The sequence below is a fragment of the Panthera uncia genome, chromosome A2 (assembly GCF_023721935.1).
Source record: "Panthera uncia isolate 11264 chromosome A2, Puncia_PCG_1.0, whole genome shotgun sequence".
Lineage (NCBI taxonomy): Eukaryota > Metazoa > Chordata > Mammalia > Carnivora > Felidae > Panthera > Panthera uncia.
The window spans coordinates 148,106,793-148,121,749 of record NC_064816.1 but is presented as its reverse complement, the minus strand read 5'-3'; the positions used below and the strand labels follow the sequence as shown (position 1 = coordinate 148,121,749).

The 14,957-nt window shown below is 46.0% G+C and overlaps 2 protein-coding genes across 4 annotated transcripts in view; one reads left to right on the top strand and one right to left on the bottom strand.

Annotated features, from left to right (window-relative positions):
* Window positions 1-270: 270 nt before the first annotated feature.
* TMEM213 (transmembrane protein 213) lies at window positions 271-9,284 on the bottom strand. 3 transcript variants are annotated; one of them, XM_049641933.1, is made up of 4 exons: window positions 9,201-9,284; window positions 5,581-5,652; window positions 4,520-4,732; window positions 271-3,748 (listed from the first exon to the last, which is right to left on the bottom strand). In XM_049641933.1, the coding sequence occupies exons 1-3, from the start codon at window positions 9,280-9,282 to the stop codon at window positions 4,563-4,565; spliced, it is 324 nt and encodes a 107-aa protein (XP_049497890.1). In that variant the 5' UTR covers window positions 9,283-9,284; the 3' UTR covers window positions 271-3,748; window positions 4,520-4,562. The 3 variants fall into 3 exon arrangements, with proteins under 3 accessions (XP_049497890.1, XP_049497889.1, XP_049497891.1); XM_049641932.1 differs by having other exon boundaries at window positions 271-4,732; XM_049641934.1 differs by having other exon boundaries at window positions 271-4,732; window positions 5,581-5,649.
* A 46-nt stretch (window positions 9,285-9,330) lies between these two features.
* ATP6V0A4 (ATPase H+ transporting V0 subunit a4) overlaps window positions 9,331-14,957 on the top strand; it is a 93,081-nt gene continuing 87,454 nt past the window's right edge. Inside the window, exon 1 of the mRNA XM_049641935.1 lies at window positions 9,331-9,388. The gene's annotated coding sequence lies outside the window, so the exon portion shown is untranslated. The remainder of the gene's footprint in view (window positions 9,389-14,957) is intronic.

The window sequence follows — 14,957 nt, the reverse complement described above, 5'->3', positions numbered from 1 at the left end:
TGGGGCCTAACATGTATACAATTAAAAGACCCTCTTAAAAAAAATACAGAATTAGGGGCGCCCGGGTGACTCAGTCGGTTAAGCGTCCGACTTCGGCTCAGGTCACGATCTCGCAGTCCTCGAGTTCGAGCCCCGCATCGGGCTCTGGGCTGATGGCTCAGAGCCTGGAGCCTGCTTCCGATTCTGTGTTTCCCTCTCTCTCTGCCCCTCCCCCGTTCATGCTGTGTCTCTGTCTCAAAAATAAATAAACGTTAAAAAAAATTAAAAAAAAATACAGAATTAGGAATACAAAATTAGGTAGTTGGGGGGGGGGGTGGAGCAGGCAGTGAGGTGACCTGAGCTGTAAGCTTCTCTTGGTTCGTGAGAAATCTACCTCTTGGGAAGGGTGTCTTTTGGGCCCTGTGAATGTCAAGAGCAAAACTGGTGAGGATAGAAAGGCCTGGCATGTTTAAGAACTGAAATCACTCAGAACTGGGTGTGGGTGAAGGATTTGTAAGACATTAAGCTAGAGAAATGCCCGGGGATCCAATTACAGAAGGCCTTAGGGGTCATCCTAAAAGTATGGATTTTACTCTGTCAGCTGTGGGAGTCACAGGGGCATTTCAGGCAGAGGAGTGCCTTGATCATTTACTTACATATTAGAAAGAATGATTATTCTGGAAGGAAGTCTGGAGGATGCGCTCGACCAGGTAAGGCTGGAAGGAGACGCCAGGTACAGGTTGGCTACAAGGCACTCCTACCACACGCCAAGGAAGACCTATGTAGTCAGTCACAGCACATTATGTGTACATGACCTTAGAACAGATGCCAGGGTGCCGACAGAGAAAGCTGCTTTCCATCAAAAACATTTCTAGGGGCACCTGGGTGGCTCAGTCGGTTTAACGTCCGACTCTTGATTTCAGCTCGGGTCATGAGCTCGCGCTTTGTGAGTTCTAGCCCTGCATCAGGCCCTGTGCTGACAGTGCAGAGCCTGCTTGGGATTCCCTCTCTCCCCTCTCTCTCTCTCTGCCCCTGCCCTGCTCATGCTCTCTCTCTCTCTCTCTCAAAATAAACTTAAAAAAAAAATTAAAAAACAAACATTTCTAGATTATTGTTTCTCTAAGTTTAAAGGTAAATTTATATGCATTTTTATGGAAAAGAGGCCCAGGCCAGCCTCAGGCTTGTTGATGAGTTTTGCATGCATAGTATCACATTTTATTTTTAATAAAAAATTATATATTTATTTGTCCTTAGGTATCATACATATAAAACAGAATCGATTTTCAGATGATGATTTTTAAAAGTCAGATAATTATACCACACCTTAATGTTTAATATTCTACCTCTATGCCTTACACTTTGGTACAGGAAATGCCTTGAGCAGTGTGGGCTCTGTATCACACAGCCTGTGACAGTGCTGAGGGCGACATCATTTACTAAAAGCAAAAATCTTAAATGAAAACTGCTAGGCAAGTCCTGCTGCTTTATACCAGGGAGTTCTTAGATCCCTGGAAGGGGGTACTTGGTTTTCCCCTCCAGGTTTTCCTTTTTAATTTATTGACAAATCTTTGCTTTGATAGAATAAAGAGATTCCATGCTGAGAGGGAAGATCTGAGATAAAGCATGTGGAAAGCATAACCGTCAAATTATATAACTGTCTTTCTCATCTCAAAGGGAAGAGGGATTATTTGCGTTTGGTCTGTCCTTCCTCTTGTACAGATGAAAGAAGGGCAATTGATTCACAACACGCCTAACTCTGAATTCGGCAGTGGCGGCCACATTCACTTGAATTCGCTTGAACGTAGTCTAAGAACTTACAAGTTGTCCAGATTGGAGGGGATGTCAGGCACCGACCGGTGTTCTGGCTTTCTGCCTATTAAAGCAGCAAATGAAATCTTACCGTGGGGGTCTGGTATAGACGGGGTAAGAGCCATGCTGCTCTGGTTGCAGGGACGGGCCTTATGCCCGCCTCCTTCCGTGCGGCCCTCCAGGCTTTTCCCCTGAGTTAGTAAACACTGATGTCCATTTTCTACATTTTCCACTTAGAAAACTGACACTCTGAGAGTACGTGGGCTCAGTTGGTTGAGCATCCATCCAACTCTTGATTTCCGCCTGGGTCATATGATCTCCTGGTTTGTGAGTTTGAGCCCTGTGTCGGGCTGGAGCCTGCTTCGGATTCTGTATCTCCCTCTCTCTCTGCCCCTCCCCAACTCATGCTCTATCTGTCTCTGTCTCTCAAAAATAAATAAATGTTAAAAAATTAAGGGACGCCTGGGTGGCTCAGCCGGTTAAGCGGCCGACTTCAGTTCAGGTCATGATCTCGCAGTCCGTGAGTTCGAGCCCCGCGTCGGGCTCTGTGCTGACAGCTCAGAGCCTGGAGCCTGTTTCAGATTCTGTGTCTCCCTCTCTCTCTCTGACCCTCCCCCGTTCATGCTCTGTCTCTCTCTGTCTCAAAAATAAATAAACGTTAAAAAAAAATGCTTGCAGATGTTAAATCAAAGGGTGGGACTTCCCGAGTTTTTCCATCTCTAAGGAATTCAACCATCACAGATTGTGGAAACCCTTTCCTCCGCTGTCTAAAAAAGTGGATCATGCTCGTGTATGTTCATACCATTGCGTCGTGCCGACACTTCTGTGCACGTTGTTTATTTAACATGTAGGAACAGTAAATCCACCCATTTTATCGATTAAACAACTGAGATTCTGAAACTACCTGGCTCTTGAGAAAACAGCAGACTGAGGCCAGGCAATTGTTTCAGTGCCCCTTGTCAGGGAGATGTACTGAGATTTTCTTTTTTTAAATGCTTAGTTTTGAGAGCCCGCACAAGCGGGGGAGGGGCAGAGAGAGGGTGACAGAGGATCCGAAATAGGCTCTGTGCTGACAGCAGAGAGCCTGATGCAGGGCTCGAACTCACACACTGTGAGATCATGACCTGAGCTGAAATCAAGAGTCGGACACTTAACCCATTGAGCCACCCAGGTGGCCTGTATTGAGATTTAAAAAAAAATTTTTTTAATGTTTATTTATTTTGAGAGAGACAGAGCATGAGTGGGGGAGGGCCAGATAGAGAGGGAGACAGAATCTGAAGCAGGCTCCAGGCTCTGAGCTGTCAGCTCAACTGACTGGGCCACCCAGGCGACAACCCCCCCCCCCCACCCCCCCATCGAGATTTTCTAAAAGAACAGCCAAGCAGCTTTGAATCACCTGCCGCCTCCAGAAGATGCTTCTTCCTGCTTCAGAAGCCTCTCCCTTTTCTGTATTGTTATTTCGTTTGTCCAATCTAAATACATACTCCCTCCCAAAGGGCAGAAATCAGCTCCCAAAGAGAGAGTCGTTTTGTCCTTTCTTCCTTCTGGTGAACCCACCCTCCTCTCCTCCTGACCCCACTGGAAATGTTCACGATGACCAGCAGCATCCTCGTGCAGGATGAACAGAGACCAAACCAAGTGGCTTTTTTAGAGACTGGCTATGTTCAACCATTTATAGAGAAATGGAAGTGCTGTATGCGGAGCGATAAGCGTAAGTTCGTCTAGGGCAAGGACTCATTCGTACATCCATTCATTCATCGAACAAATGTTACGAAGAGCATTCTGTCCCCAGGAGCGAGAGGAAGTAGCACGGACTGTGTCTTCACGAGGGCTGCACTTCAGGGCGGAGCAGATGCGCCCCAAAAAGCACCAGCTCCAGGTCCCCCATGGCCGTCGGGGAAGGGAGTTCCAATCCTCCAATCCGGAGGCGGAGTTGGAAGGCAGACCCGGAGGCGAGGGCCTGGCAGCAGAGAAGTGGAAGATGTGGGGCTGAAGACTGGGCCATTGGAGCCCCGAGGCGCCCTGGCCCTGGATGTGCAGGGAGACAGGCCTGGGAAGGTGGTCGGACTCCCTCGAGGAGCCGAGGGCCAGACTGAAGTTCTTGTTAGGCGTTACTGAAGGTCATGCTCACAGCTGCCCCGGGGAGTGGCCAGTGGGGAGGCAGGTTCCTGCTGGCGGTGAGAACTACACGGGATGTGTCTGCGACAACGTAGGGGCGATGTAGGAAGGCCAGAACCGGGGTGCCGGCGGGGAGAGTGGGGCGGGATGGCCCTGGCAGATACCTTGAAGAAGGGACAAGAGCTGGAGAAGCAAGGCACATGGGGGTGAGGACAGAGAGTGGGTCAATGGCGACGCTTCCGTTTTGAACTGCGACAGCGGCGCCCGTGACTGAAGTGAGGGATGGAAGACAATGACCTTTTTGGTGAGAAGGCTCTGAGTTTAGCTCCGAATGCATGGACAAGAGTCTAGGTCGCATGTTTCTTGTGCTTCCAGAAGGAAGCAGCGGTTACAAGAGAAGCAGTCCCCGTAGACCGAGAAAGGAGACTGTCAGCGCTCAGAAGGCACGACCGCCTTGTGAATTTAGGTGTGAAGCGGCACTGGCCTTCCTTCCTTGGATCCCCCTTTCCATCTTCCTCCCCTTTCAAGAGCAACCGAAGCACAAAGGTGACAGATGACCGTTACATGGCAGAAACCACATCGGCAACCACACTCCCCTCCCGCTGTTACAAACCCAATGGTGGCCACGGCCATTCTTGGGGCTGCGGCTCTAAGCCTCATGCTTGCAAATCCTTGGGCTCCTCCGGAGTGAGCTTCATCAGTTTATCCACACAGAGCAGGATGAGGGTGAGGAACCACAGGCTCCAGCCAACCGCGGCCGCGATCCAGCCGTATTCATCCACTCCAGTGTGGCAGCACCGGGCTGCCTGTGGGCAGAAGTCCACATCTAGTGGGGAAGAGAGGGCAAGAACAACGGGGTGCATCACACCAGCCCACCCAGTTCTTCTCCAACGTCCGCAAGAACAGGCAAGGAGGAAGAATACGGTAGCTAACATTTCCAAAGTGTGTGCATGCGCTGTTGCTACGTGCTTCACACACGTTCCCTTATTTATTCCTGCCAGAGTGATGGATACAGTTAGTGTTCCCATTCTACATGAACAAGCTGAGGCTGCGACTCACCCAAGATGGCAGAACAAGAGCTCCAACCCAAGTCTGTAGGAGTCCAAAGCCACGTGCTTCACCTCTCTGTGTTATTGCCCGTTACCCTCCTTCATAAGTGCCCGTAAGTAAACACATTCGGTCATTCAGTGAGGGCAGCATAAAGGGAGCCAGATATAGCATAAAGCAAAACTTTCTAGTAATTGGACGTGTATGACAGTGGTTGGTGCTTTATGAAGTACGGGCCTTCTTGCCATTGGGAATATTCAAGTGGGGGATGGACAGAAATAAGCAAAAGGTACAAAACCAAGCTCCTGCAGAGGATAGAGGCGGATTTTCATGGCTTTTTCCTCTTCTAAGTTTCTAAGGCCTCTTTGGCTGCTGTCCTGTGGATGGGTCATTAAAGCCACCTATACTAAATATCATGAGCTTAGATCGAGGCCAAGGCTGAGATAGCTTTATATATGTGCTACGCATGCAGTTCTGGAGGCCATGAACAAACCACACTGGTGCACAGAAAGGCCAGGCAGGGACTCAGCCAGTGGACACCAAACAACAGAAAGCAAGGAGGCTTAAGATTCCCTCCCAGGTCCAGGGCCACCTCTGCAGTTAGGGCAGTTGCCAGGAGAAGCTTACTGGGACACTGCTCCAGGGTTCCGGGGTCTGGGTGGTGGGTGGTCAAGGTTGCGTTGATGCTGTTCCTTGCTTCTGGAAGAAAAGATAGAAGATGGTCTCAGGTGGTAGGAAAAGTCATTCCCAGGTATAGAGTTTGAAATCTGTTTTGTGAATCAGTAGTGATACTATGAGTTTATTATAGACGTTCCACTCTAGGTACGTTACGACTTCATGCAACAAAGCCAACTCTCTGTTATGGACTGAACTGTCTCCTCTCCCATGAAGTTCGTTGAAGTCCTAACCCACAGGAGTGACTGTATTTGAAAAAAGCGCCTTTAAAGAGGCAGTCAAGGTTAAACAGAGTCATATGGGCGGGTCCTCATCCAATATGACTGGTGTCCTTGTGGGAACAGGAAGACACATCAGGGAGGCACCTGCACAGAGAAAAGACCTAGTGAGGTCACAGAAGATGGTCATCTGCAAACCAAGGAGAGGGGACTCAGGAGCAAACAAACCTGGTGGTGACACCTGAAGTCTTCAGAACTGTCAGAGAATAGATTTCACTTGTGGAAGCCACCCAGTCTGTGGTATGTTGTTATGACAGCAAATGAATACACTCCCCTTTTCCTTTCACCGTTATCATTCAGAGATGCTTTATCTGCATATCTCATTGACTCATTCCTTCACACCTCATATCCTCCAAATCTCATCTCTTCAGTGGCCAAGGGCCTGTTGTGTACAGCTTTCCAAACACTGTTTTAGCTGTTTTCTATACAAAGAGCTACATCCGTAAGTGGTTTTTCTAGTATATATTAAAACAATCACTTAAAAATCTAGAATGTCGTTCCATAATTCTTCAATTCCCTTTAAAAACTTGAGCAAATGTTGAAACCTGACTTTGATTCTGTACTTCTGATGATTATGTTGGTATTACTCAGGCAGATGGTTATCACAAAAATGAAACCCTGTACAAACAAGTCCACAGGTTGCTAGAATATGCAGCCTTTAGAATTGGCTCTCGTTTAATAAGTAAGGAGCACAAAGATAAAAAGAGCTCTAGCAGGAATTCTCAAAGTTCTATCATTTTGGGGGTGAGGTGGGGCTATGGACATGAACATAAAGATCCCAAGCCAGAAAAGCCATTGTCCATGTTCCGGCTCAAACTGACAATGAGCAGATGGATGATCTAAGTCCATTTTGTCCAATATGGCAGTGACTTGCGGCTATAAAAAATTCAGCTTCCTGGTCATATTGGCCACATTTAAAGTGCTCAGTTACCACAATGGATCACCACATTCCAACATACTACCATATTGGGAGCACAGCCTGGATCTGGAACATTTCTGTAGAGGCCACTTTTAGGCAATGGGCTTGAACCCTGGAAACTTGAGGACGACAAAAGGGCCCACAGTGACCACGGAGCTGAATGCCAACAGGCTGATCAAGTGACCCACCTTGAAATAGCCATAGGCCCCAACTGACCAATTATAACCAGGCACAGTTCCTAAGATTACCAAAAAAGAGGAAAAATTCCATACATTCCCCACACTCCTCTGTTCTGCCCTATAACTACAGCCCCTCACCACCACCGTGTGGAAGACAGTATCTCCTTTGCTGTCCCGCCTGCTGCTCCCTTGCAAAACTTCTATCTCATTTGTTCCGCCTTGGGTGAATTCTTTCACTGCCTGTACTGCTGGCCCCCACCCAGCAACTTGCATCATCAAAAAAATGTTTATTAGATAGTGTTAATCTAGGTAGATCAAAACCAAGAGATCAATTTTAAAGATTTTTTTCTGGACGTTATATTGATGTTCTGCTTCCTTGAGGATGCCAAAAACAAAAAGCAAAAACACAAAAAAACGTGTGGCTTGGAAACTTTCAAGGCCCCACTGACTCCAGGTCAGCGTGTCCTTCAAAGAAGCTTGTTGTCACGTAGCAGGACAAGTCAGGAGGAAACTTCTTGTTTAGCCAAAGCCATGAAATTGCTGCCCACTAATTTTATGCCACCCACCCACCCAGGCCACTCCAATGTCCTGCCTAAAGTCTAGTAATTACTTTGATGCAATCTGATTGTTACTGTAAATTATTTACAACTAAATGACTTAGAACTCAGTCTTTATTTGTTTTGGAGAGATTGATTCAACATTTAATTTCCCTTTTAACCCAGATGACTTCCTTGGCCTTGACTTTCATCTCCCCTCTGCCCTAGAATGGAAGTGGTCTACATCTAGAGCAAGTGAGTGGAAAAAACCTACTTAATCAGATGCTGGTATTAGGTTAAACCATTTGAAATTGCCATTTCAATAAGTCAAAAAATTGCTCAATATCAGTAATTTTATATGGTTCAAACTGAATAGCTTAGTTATTAATTTCTAACAATTTAAATCTCATCCTCCTCCCTTATAAGCACAGCTGGTCAGGGACTGGTCCTAGGTGGGGTCACTTCCAAAGTACAGGGTGCTGGGAGGACCCAACAATTCAGTGTAGTTAGATTTGTCAAGTTTTTTGAGAGCCTATCATAAGCAAGTCTCTGTGAAGGTAAATAAAATGAGTAAAACAGTCTTACTTGGGGAGGGGTATTGGAAAATAAAACAAATATGCTAACAGTCATTGAATGTTTACCATGTGCTAATTTATTGAAAGTTCTTTACCTGCAGTACTCTCATTTCTTCTTTATGACAACCCTATATATAAGCACTGCAATTATCCCCATGGTATAAGAGAGAGAACTGGGGCACAGAGAGGTTATGTAATTTGCTAAAGTTCACACAGCTGGTAAGTTGTGGAAGCCAGAATTAAGTTGAGGTTGAGTGGCTAGAGCTCACACTCCGAACCTTCAAAGAAGAGGTGGTGAGGCTGAGAGAGACAGATACTGCCCTGAGGGGGACGTTGACGGGTTGGCTTTGGGAGGGGGAAATCTCAAGGAGCTGTGGAGCAAGATCAAAGCTGGAGGGCAAAGCCAGGAGCTTAAGAGTGTAAGGGAGGTCTCTCTGCATGAGTTGCAGAGCCCAGCCTGAGAAAGCAAGACAGGGGCTGCCACTCAACCCCTCCAGCCTCTGTGATAAGACAAGACAATAACTCAACATCTCCCGCCCGCCGGAGAAGGTAGGAGAATGGTAGGCAGCCTTTGGCAGCTTTCATACCTTAAGGTTTTGTGAAAGTTGCAGAGAAGTGCAGGATCAAGGGAAGGAGGGAGGACCTTAGGTGAGGATCAGGAGTACAAAGAGGGGATTGCAAACCACAATAGCCAGGGGCACTGAGAAGGAGCCATTGAGAAACAGCAACCAAAAAAATTTTAAGATAGTTTGGTCCCTTGCTGGGAGAGACTGTCAGTACATTGCTTTCTCCTCTTTGTGGCAAAGGCCAATTGAGATGGTTGCTCCTGTCCTAGCTAAGGAGTTGATTATTTGATCATGGTCTTAGGTAAACGTAAGACACCCCCAGCCCAACCCACCACCTTCTGCCTAATCCTTTAGATGAAAAAGAACTGTTTGCTCTTTCCTTTGTGCAGGACCAACCCTAGCCAAGGAATCCTCCTCCCTCCTTCCCTCCCTTCCACCCTCCCTCCTTCCTTCCCTCCCTTCTTCCCTCCTCTCCCTCCCCCTTCCCAGGGTGGCCAAGAATAAAGTTCACAGTTCTACCTGCCAAGCAAGCCAAGTGGAAGGAGGCAAAGACCAGGCTGAGGGCCAGAGTGGCCCAGGGTGCAGGGGTGAGGTGCTTCATGCTGAGAGGAAGGCGTCTGTCTGCACTATCTCCACAGAGGAGTGCTGCGTGCCATGGGTCCTGTATGCACCGTGTCCGCAGGAGCTTGAAAGCAGTGTTGTCAGAGGTGAATTTCTGCTCTGTGTTTGGGGGAAAAGAGAGGGGGTGGAGCAAAAGAAACCAGCTGTCACTCCTTGCTCTTACCTCTCTAGAAAGGAAGCTGAACTGTGTTGGCTGGGGAGGGGTGGGGGTGAGGTGGGGGGAGGAAGGGAGGGGCGATTTATGCAATTCTTCCTTGAGTTCACATTTTATCCCTACTGATAAAAAAGAGGACAGGAGAGAAGTTTTGTGCTCTCCTGGTTCCTTGAAATTGAGCTGGCTGCCTCTTCCATTTGAGGTGGAGCACTGGATTCCTTCTTCTCTTTAGTCCAGTTTTTACTGAAACCTACTGTGTGCACCACACTATGCTAAAGTCTGGGACACCTGCCCTCAAAGTGCTTTTATTACAAACACACCTCTTTGAAACACAGTAATGTTTCAGGAATGACTCCAGAAGGACAAAGTACTTTGGTTCTTAGCAACAAGAAGCCACATTTACTGATGGGATGCTTCATGAAAAACATGGCATTGGCATTGGGCCTTAAAGGATGAATGGAATTTTGACAGGCAAAGAGAAGAGGAGGGTACTGTAGGCAGGAGGAACAGAGGAGTAAAGGTCCAGAGAGAAGGGGTGCTCGAGAGTCCACTGTGGCTAGAGTGCAGATAGGGGAGGAGACCAGAGGAAGGTGAGGTGGGTATGTGAATGGATAGCCATGAGGCTAGCAGATTGGAGTGCCAGGCTGGGGAGTTTGAAAGAATCAGTAGGCAAAAACAGGCTTTGTAAAGATTTTGAACCAAGTAATAACATTGATTGAATACCCACCATTTATATGAAAGGCATCATTCTAGGTATTTGGGATTCAATACCTGGGATTCAATGATGCCTGGCATGATCCTACTCTTGATCCTACTCATGGGCCAGCAGTGAGACCAAGTAGTAAAGAAAGACTTGTGATGCTGTATGGTAAGACTCCAATATAGTATCCTCGGCAGTTGTGGAAATACACAAGAGAGAGTGGTTAAATCTGCCTGAGAGGTATGGGGGAAGCATTCACAGGGGAGGTGACATTTGGGCTGGGTATTAAAGTTTGCATACACAGATGGGAGTGGATGGCCTTTCAAATAAAAGGAATAGCACGCACAAGGGCAAGAGAATTGTCTGTGTGCATGCAGGCCTGCCATGTATAGATATATGCACTATTTTCTTGTACAAAAATTGGTTCAGTCAAGAGAGTGAGAGAGAAAGTCTAGCTCATTCGAAGCTATGTGGAAGGACATGTAAGCCATGTGTAAGCTCAGAGGAAAGGTGTCTTTGTATTGGACTGTGTATTGGAATACATCAGCTCAGAGGAGGCATTGTTTTCTAATTTGCCTTAAGGTACAAACTTTAGTGGTGGCCCTGTATTCTTGGGCTTGAGAGCTGGGGGCGGAAGTGCTTTAAGAAGGCTAATCTGCAGGTACACAAATCTAATTTAGACCTACCACTTGGTTGAACATTCAGTTATTGAGTAGTAGCCACTATGTGCTGGGCCTTTGGTGTGGCAGAGGGATCTGAAGTGGGTAAGACAACACAGCTCCTGTCTTCAAGGAGTTCAGGGTCCAGTAAGGGAGATGGACAAACAAACGATGACAACACAATGAAATAAGTATAGTGAGGAAGTCTCTACAAAGAATGGGAAAATCGTGGAGGAGAGTTGGGGATGAGGGGACTCAGTGAACATTTCAAAATAAAGATGGCATTCTGACCTGAAACTTGAAAGCTGTGTAGTCCGCTAGGTACAGGAGAAGGGAACAGTGTGTGCAGGACCTCCGAGACATGAACGAACGCATGCCCCTTGTCCGGGGAGTAATTACCATCTTGGAAGCACGGGGTGGGGTCACAATGTGTTTGGTTTGACTAAGTGCACACTGTAAATGGTCTTGAATGCCAGACGAAGCAAACTGAACTCTGTCTTACAACTGGGGCACCTTGTAGGGAACTTGTACATGTGGATACCATTATATTTTAGAAACATGGAGGACAATCCACCAAGGGCAGGCCTGGATTCAGAAGATCCTCTCAGAAGCTGTTGCAAAAATCCCAGCCAGATGGGGTGTCTGGCTGGCTCAGTTGGTAAAGCATGGAGCTCGTGATCTCGGCATCTTGAGTTTCAGCCCCGTGTTGAGTATAGAGCTTACTTAAAAAAAAAAAAAAAAAAAAAAAAAAAAGAAAATCCCAGCCAGAGATGGAAAGAGCCCTGAATTTAAAAGTTGGACTAAGGATAGAGAAGAGGGGAACAGAGTCAAGAGGCATCTAGCTGGCTAATTCAACAGAAGGGAACCCGGGGAGTGGCATCTTGAGTGAAGACACGGTTTCCAGCTGGGGTTCCTGGGTGGCCATGAGGCCAGCCTCGGGTGGAATTCTAGCCTGGCTCTTCTTGACCAAGTGGCCCTGGCAAGTTACTTTATACATCCAAGCCTCAGGTTCTTTATCTGAGAAGGAAGAGGGTCTATCTCATGACTTGCTTTGATGACTTAATGAAGTAATCCATGCGAAGTGCTTCACACAGTGCTGCTGGCCAACGGCAGTAAGTACTCAGTGAATGTTAACTACCCTTTTGACGGAAGGGTCCTTGCACTTAGAAAATATGGGACAAAGGCAGTTTTAGGGGAAAAAATAATGTTATTTACGTATTGGCTTATTTATATCCTGCCTTGGTCTAAAAAGGGCTTAAGGAAGCTTACATAGGATTAATTAAACTAGATAAAATAAATTTGAAATGAGTGGGAAGAAATGAGGCGAAGAGAAAGTTAGGGTAGGAAATATATAAATGAGTTTAGAGCGCAAAATGGCATGCATGTTTTCTAAGCTTTGTGGTGGTCAGTGGGAAGAGGGTAACATGGTCACGTGGATGATTCATGGGCTCACAAGATGAAAAAAAACCCAAAACAGCGTGAATACAACAGTTCCTGATACCAGACTAGAGAGACATTTTCTCCTTGGGTTCTCACAGAGATGACATTCCTTAATGGGACGGACACTCTTCTCGACATTTTCCTCACGGTAAACCCCACACTGAGCTTCATAGACGAGGGCTGATTTATCCAGTGGGCCCTAGAGATGACAGACAGCAATGTGTGGGGTCAACGAGATTTTCAAGGATCTCAAAAATGTTGGAGACCTTCACGAAAAGAGGTTCTCAGCCGAAATATGAACAACAACAACAGCAGCCTGTGCACTCGAGAAGAAAAGATTTTTTTCTCAAAAGCAAATTTTATATAATTCGTTTTAAATATGGAAACAGAAACAATTGAGTGTAGGAGGTTGGGTGCATGTTCATATGTTTGATGTGAGCGGGGCGTGTCCCTCCAAAATGATGACAGCCTGGGACATGGAAAGCCCGGCCTAGGGTGGTAGTGACAGTGGTTTGAGTGACACCCCTGATCTAAGCTGACAGCATCGTATCAAATTGTGCCAATGAAAATAATTCTGGATCTAGTAGATGGAGAGGGCAAGAACAGTAATCTGTCCCCTCTCTCCTTTTTAACCCACTGTTGTTTGACTGGGGACTGTTTTAGATGTTTCGAGTCAATTGAAAGAGAAACATTCTCTTAGCAGATGAAAGGATTTTATTATCCTAAAATAGGAAGGGCTTGACTGGTGTCTGCTAACTCATTAATTCCCAAAGGAAGGGCTGCATAGCAACTATTTTCAGAAATGTCACCACTATTAGCTGTTTTTTTGTTTTTGTTTTTGTTTTTAAAAAAAGAACAGGTCTGTAATAACTCCATGCATCTGGTTGCCTCACCTAGCAACTTCTCCCATACATTTTATATCAGGTTTGCTTTGGAGAGCGTATGGGGAAGTTGATTGCTTAAAGCTAGACGTTCTGCAGGAACTTCCTCAAGATTTTTTTTTTTTTAATAGTTAAGATAGGTGTTTGGTTACACATACTTTTAAAAAAGTCCAGGCTAAAATATTTGTGGCCAGGCTCCATGGTGGTGATTGGGATGGAATTGGCCAGAGGGGTGGGGATTCCATGGCCCTCAGTGCCTCCGATTTTATCTGCTTTCCCTGATAACATTGCATGTAAAAAAAGAGAAGAAGGGGGCACAGTGTTCCCTGTGCCAAAAGACTGAAACCCAGCATTCTGTGGGCTGGAATGGCCTCCTATGGGTAGGATATTTTATGTTAAGGAAGCTTCCCTTGTGGTTCTGATAGGCCCCTTTCCCATCCCTTCCATCTCTGGGAAGAGACTACTGTCTTTGAATTTGGGGCTTTGAACTGAGCCTGGGTGGCTCAGTTGGTTGGGTGTTGGGCGTCCGACTTCGGCTCAGATCATGATCTCACGGTTTGTGGGTTCAAGCCCCTAGTCGGGCTCTGTGCTGACAGCTTGGAGCCTGCTTGAGATTCTGTGTCTCCCTCTCTCTCTGTCCCTCCCCTGCTCGCACACTGTCTCTCTTTCTCTCTCTCTCTCAAAAATAAATAAACGTTAAAAAATTTTAAATGAACTTGGGGCTTTCATTTCCAATTAACCTGTCCTAAAGAGAATCTTGGCCCCAAATACAACTATGCCTGCTATATTCTAACTTGTGACCAGAGATAGGTCCATAGCTCTTCCTGCAGAGGGCTTTGTCCAAATGTGTTTTCACAAAATAATTGCCAATCTCCAGCTGCTCACAGGACTGAAACATGTAGTTTCACCTGAGCAGGATCTAGTTAACCACACTCACTGCTGTTCCGTTATGGCTCTATAATTTGGAGAGATTGAGGAGTACACTTTTAAGAAAAATGAAGTCCAATCTGGAGATCATGCCATAGAGTTGATCAAAGTAACAAGGTGAACAAGGTCTAGAGCCCTCCATTTGGAACCATTTCTGAACAGTTCCCAGGATAATTCATTCATCTGCATTAATGCTTCTGTTTGTACCAGACAGAAGTGGGGTTAACAGAAGGATGGGATTTCCTCTTGGCTAAAGCCATCTTCCATGTGGGTCCTGGACCTCATCCCCTCCCTGCCCCCATTTTCTTGGATTGCCCTGCAATCTGTGAACATACTTTGATGATTTCTATGTTTTGCTATTCATTAACAACCATCGTATGGCCATTTTTTTGGTAAATATTTGGCAGTGATTGAAAAGAATGTGTCATGTAGTTGTGGGGTTCAGTGTTCCGTGTAAGTCCATCACATCAGGAGTGCTAATTGTGTGGTTCACATCTCCTGTATTTTTCCTGTTTTTAAAAGTCTGGTCTGCTTATTCAGTTGAGTACTGAGACGGATGATTGTGGGTTTTTCTCTTTGCTTTGTAGTTTTGTCTGTTTTTGTACTAAATATTGGAGGCTGTAATTAGGCCTCATGCAAATATAGAATTGACACCCCAGTGAACTGAACCTTCCTTAAAAAGTCATTTTGAAATACCCCTCTCTATCCCTAGTAATTGTGCCATCAAGTTTACTTTGTCTGATGTTACTATACCACCTTTCTTTTGCTTAGTTTTGCATGCTGAATCTTTTCCCATCATGTCTTTGAGTTTTTCTAAATTCTTATTATGTCTTAGAAGTATACCTTATAAAAACATAGTGTAGGACTTAAAAAAAAAAAAAACCCAGTCTTACA

Coding starts and splice junctions, on each gene's coding strand:
- TMEM213 (XM_049641932.1), bottom strand. CDS start 9,282: ATGAAGCACCTCACCCCTGCACCCTGGGCCACTCTGGCCCTCAGCCTG. Junction 5,653..9,200: donor CCACTTGGCTTGCTTGGCAG/GTAGAACTGTGA, acceptor CTTTTCTTCCAG/AAGCAAGGAACAGCATCAAC. Junction 4,733..5,580: donor AACCCTGGAGCAGTGTCCCA/GTAAGCTTCTCC, acceptor CTTCCCCACTAG/ATGTGGACTTCTGCCCACAG.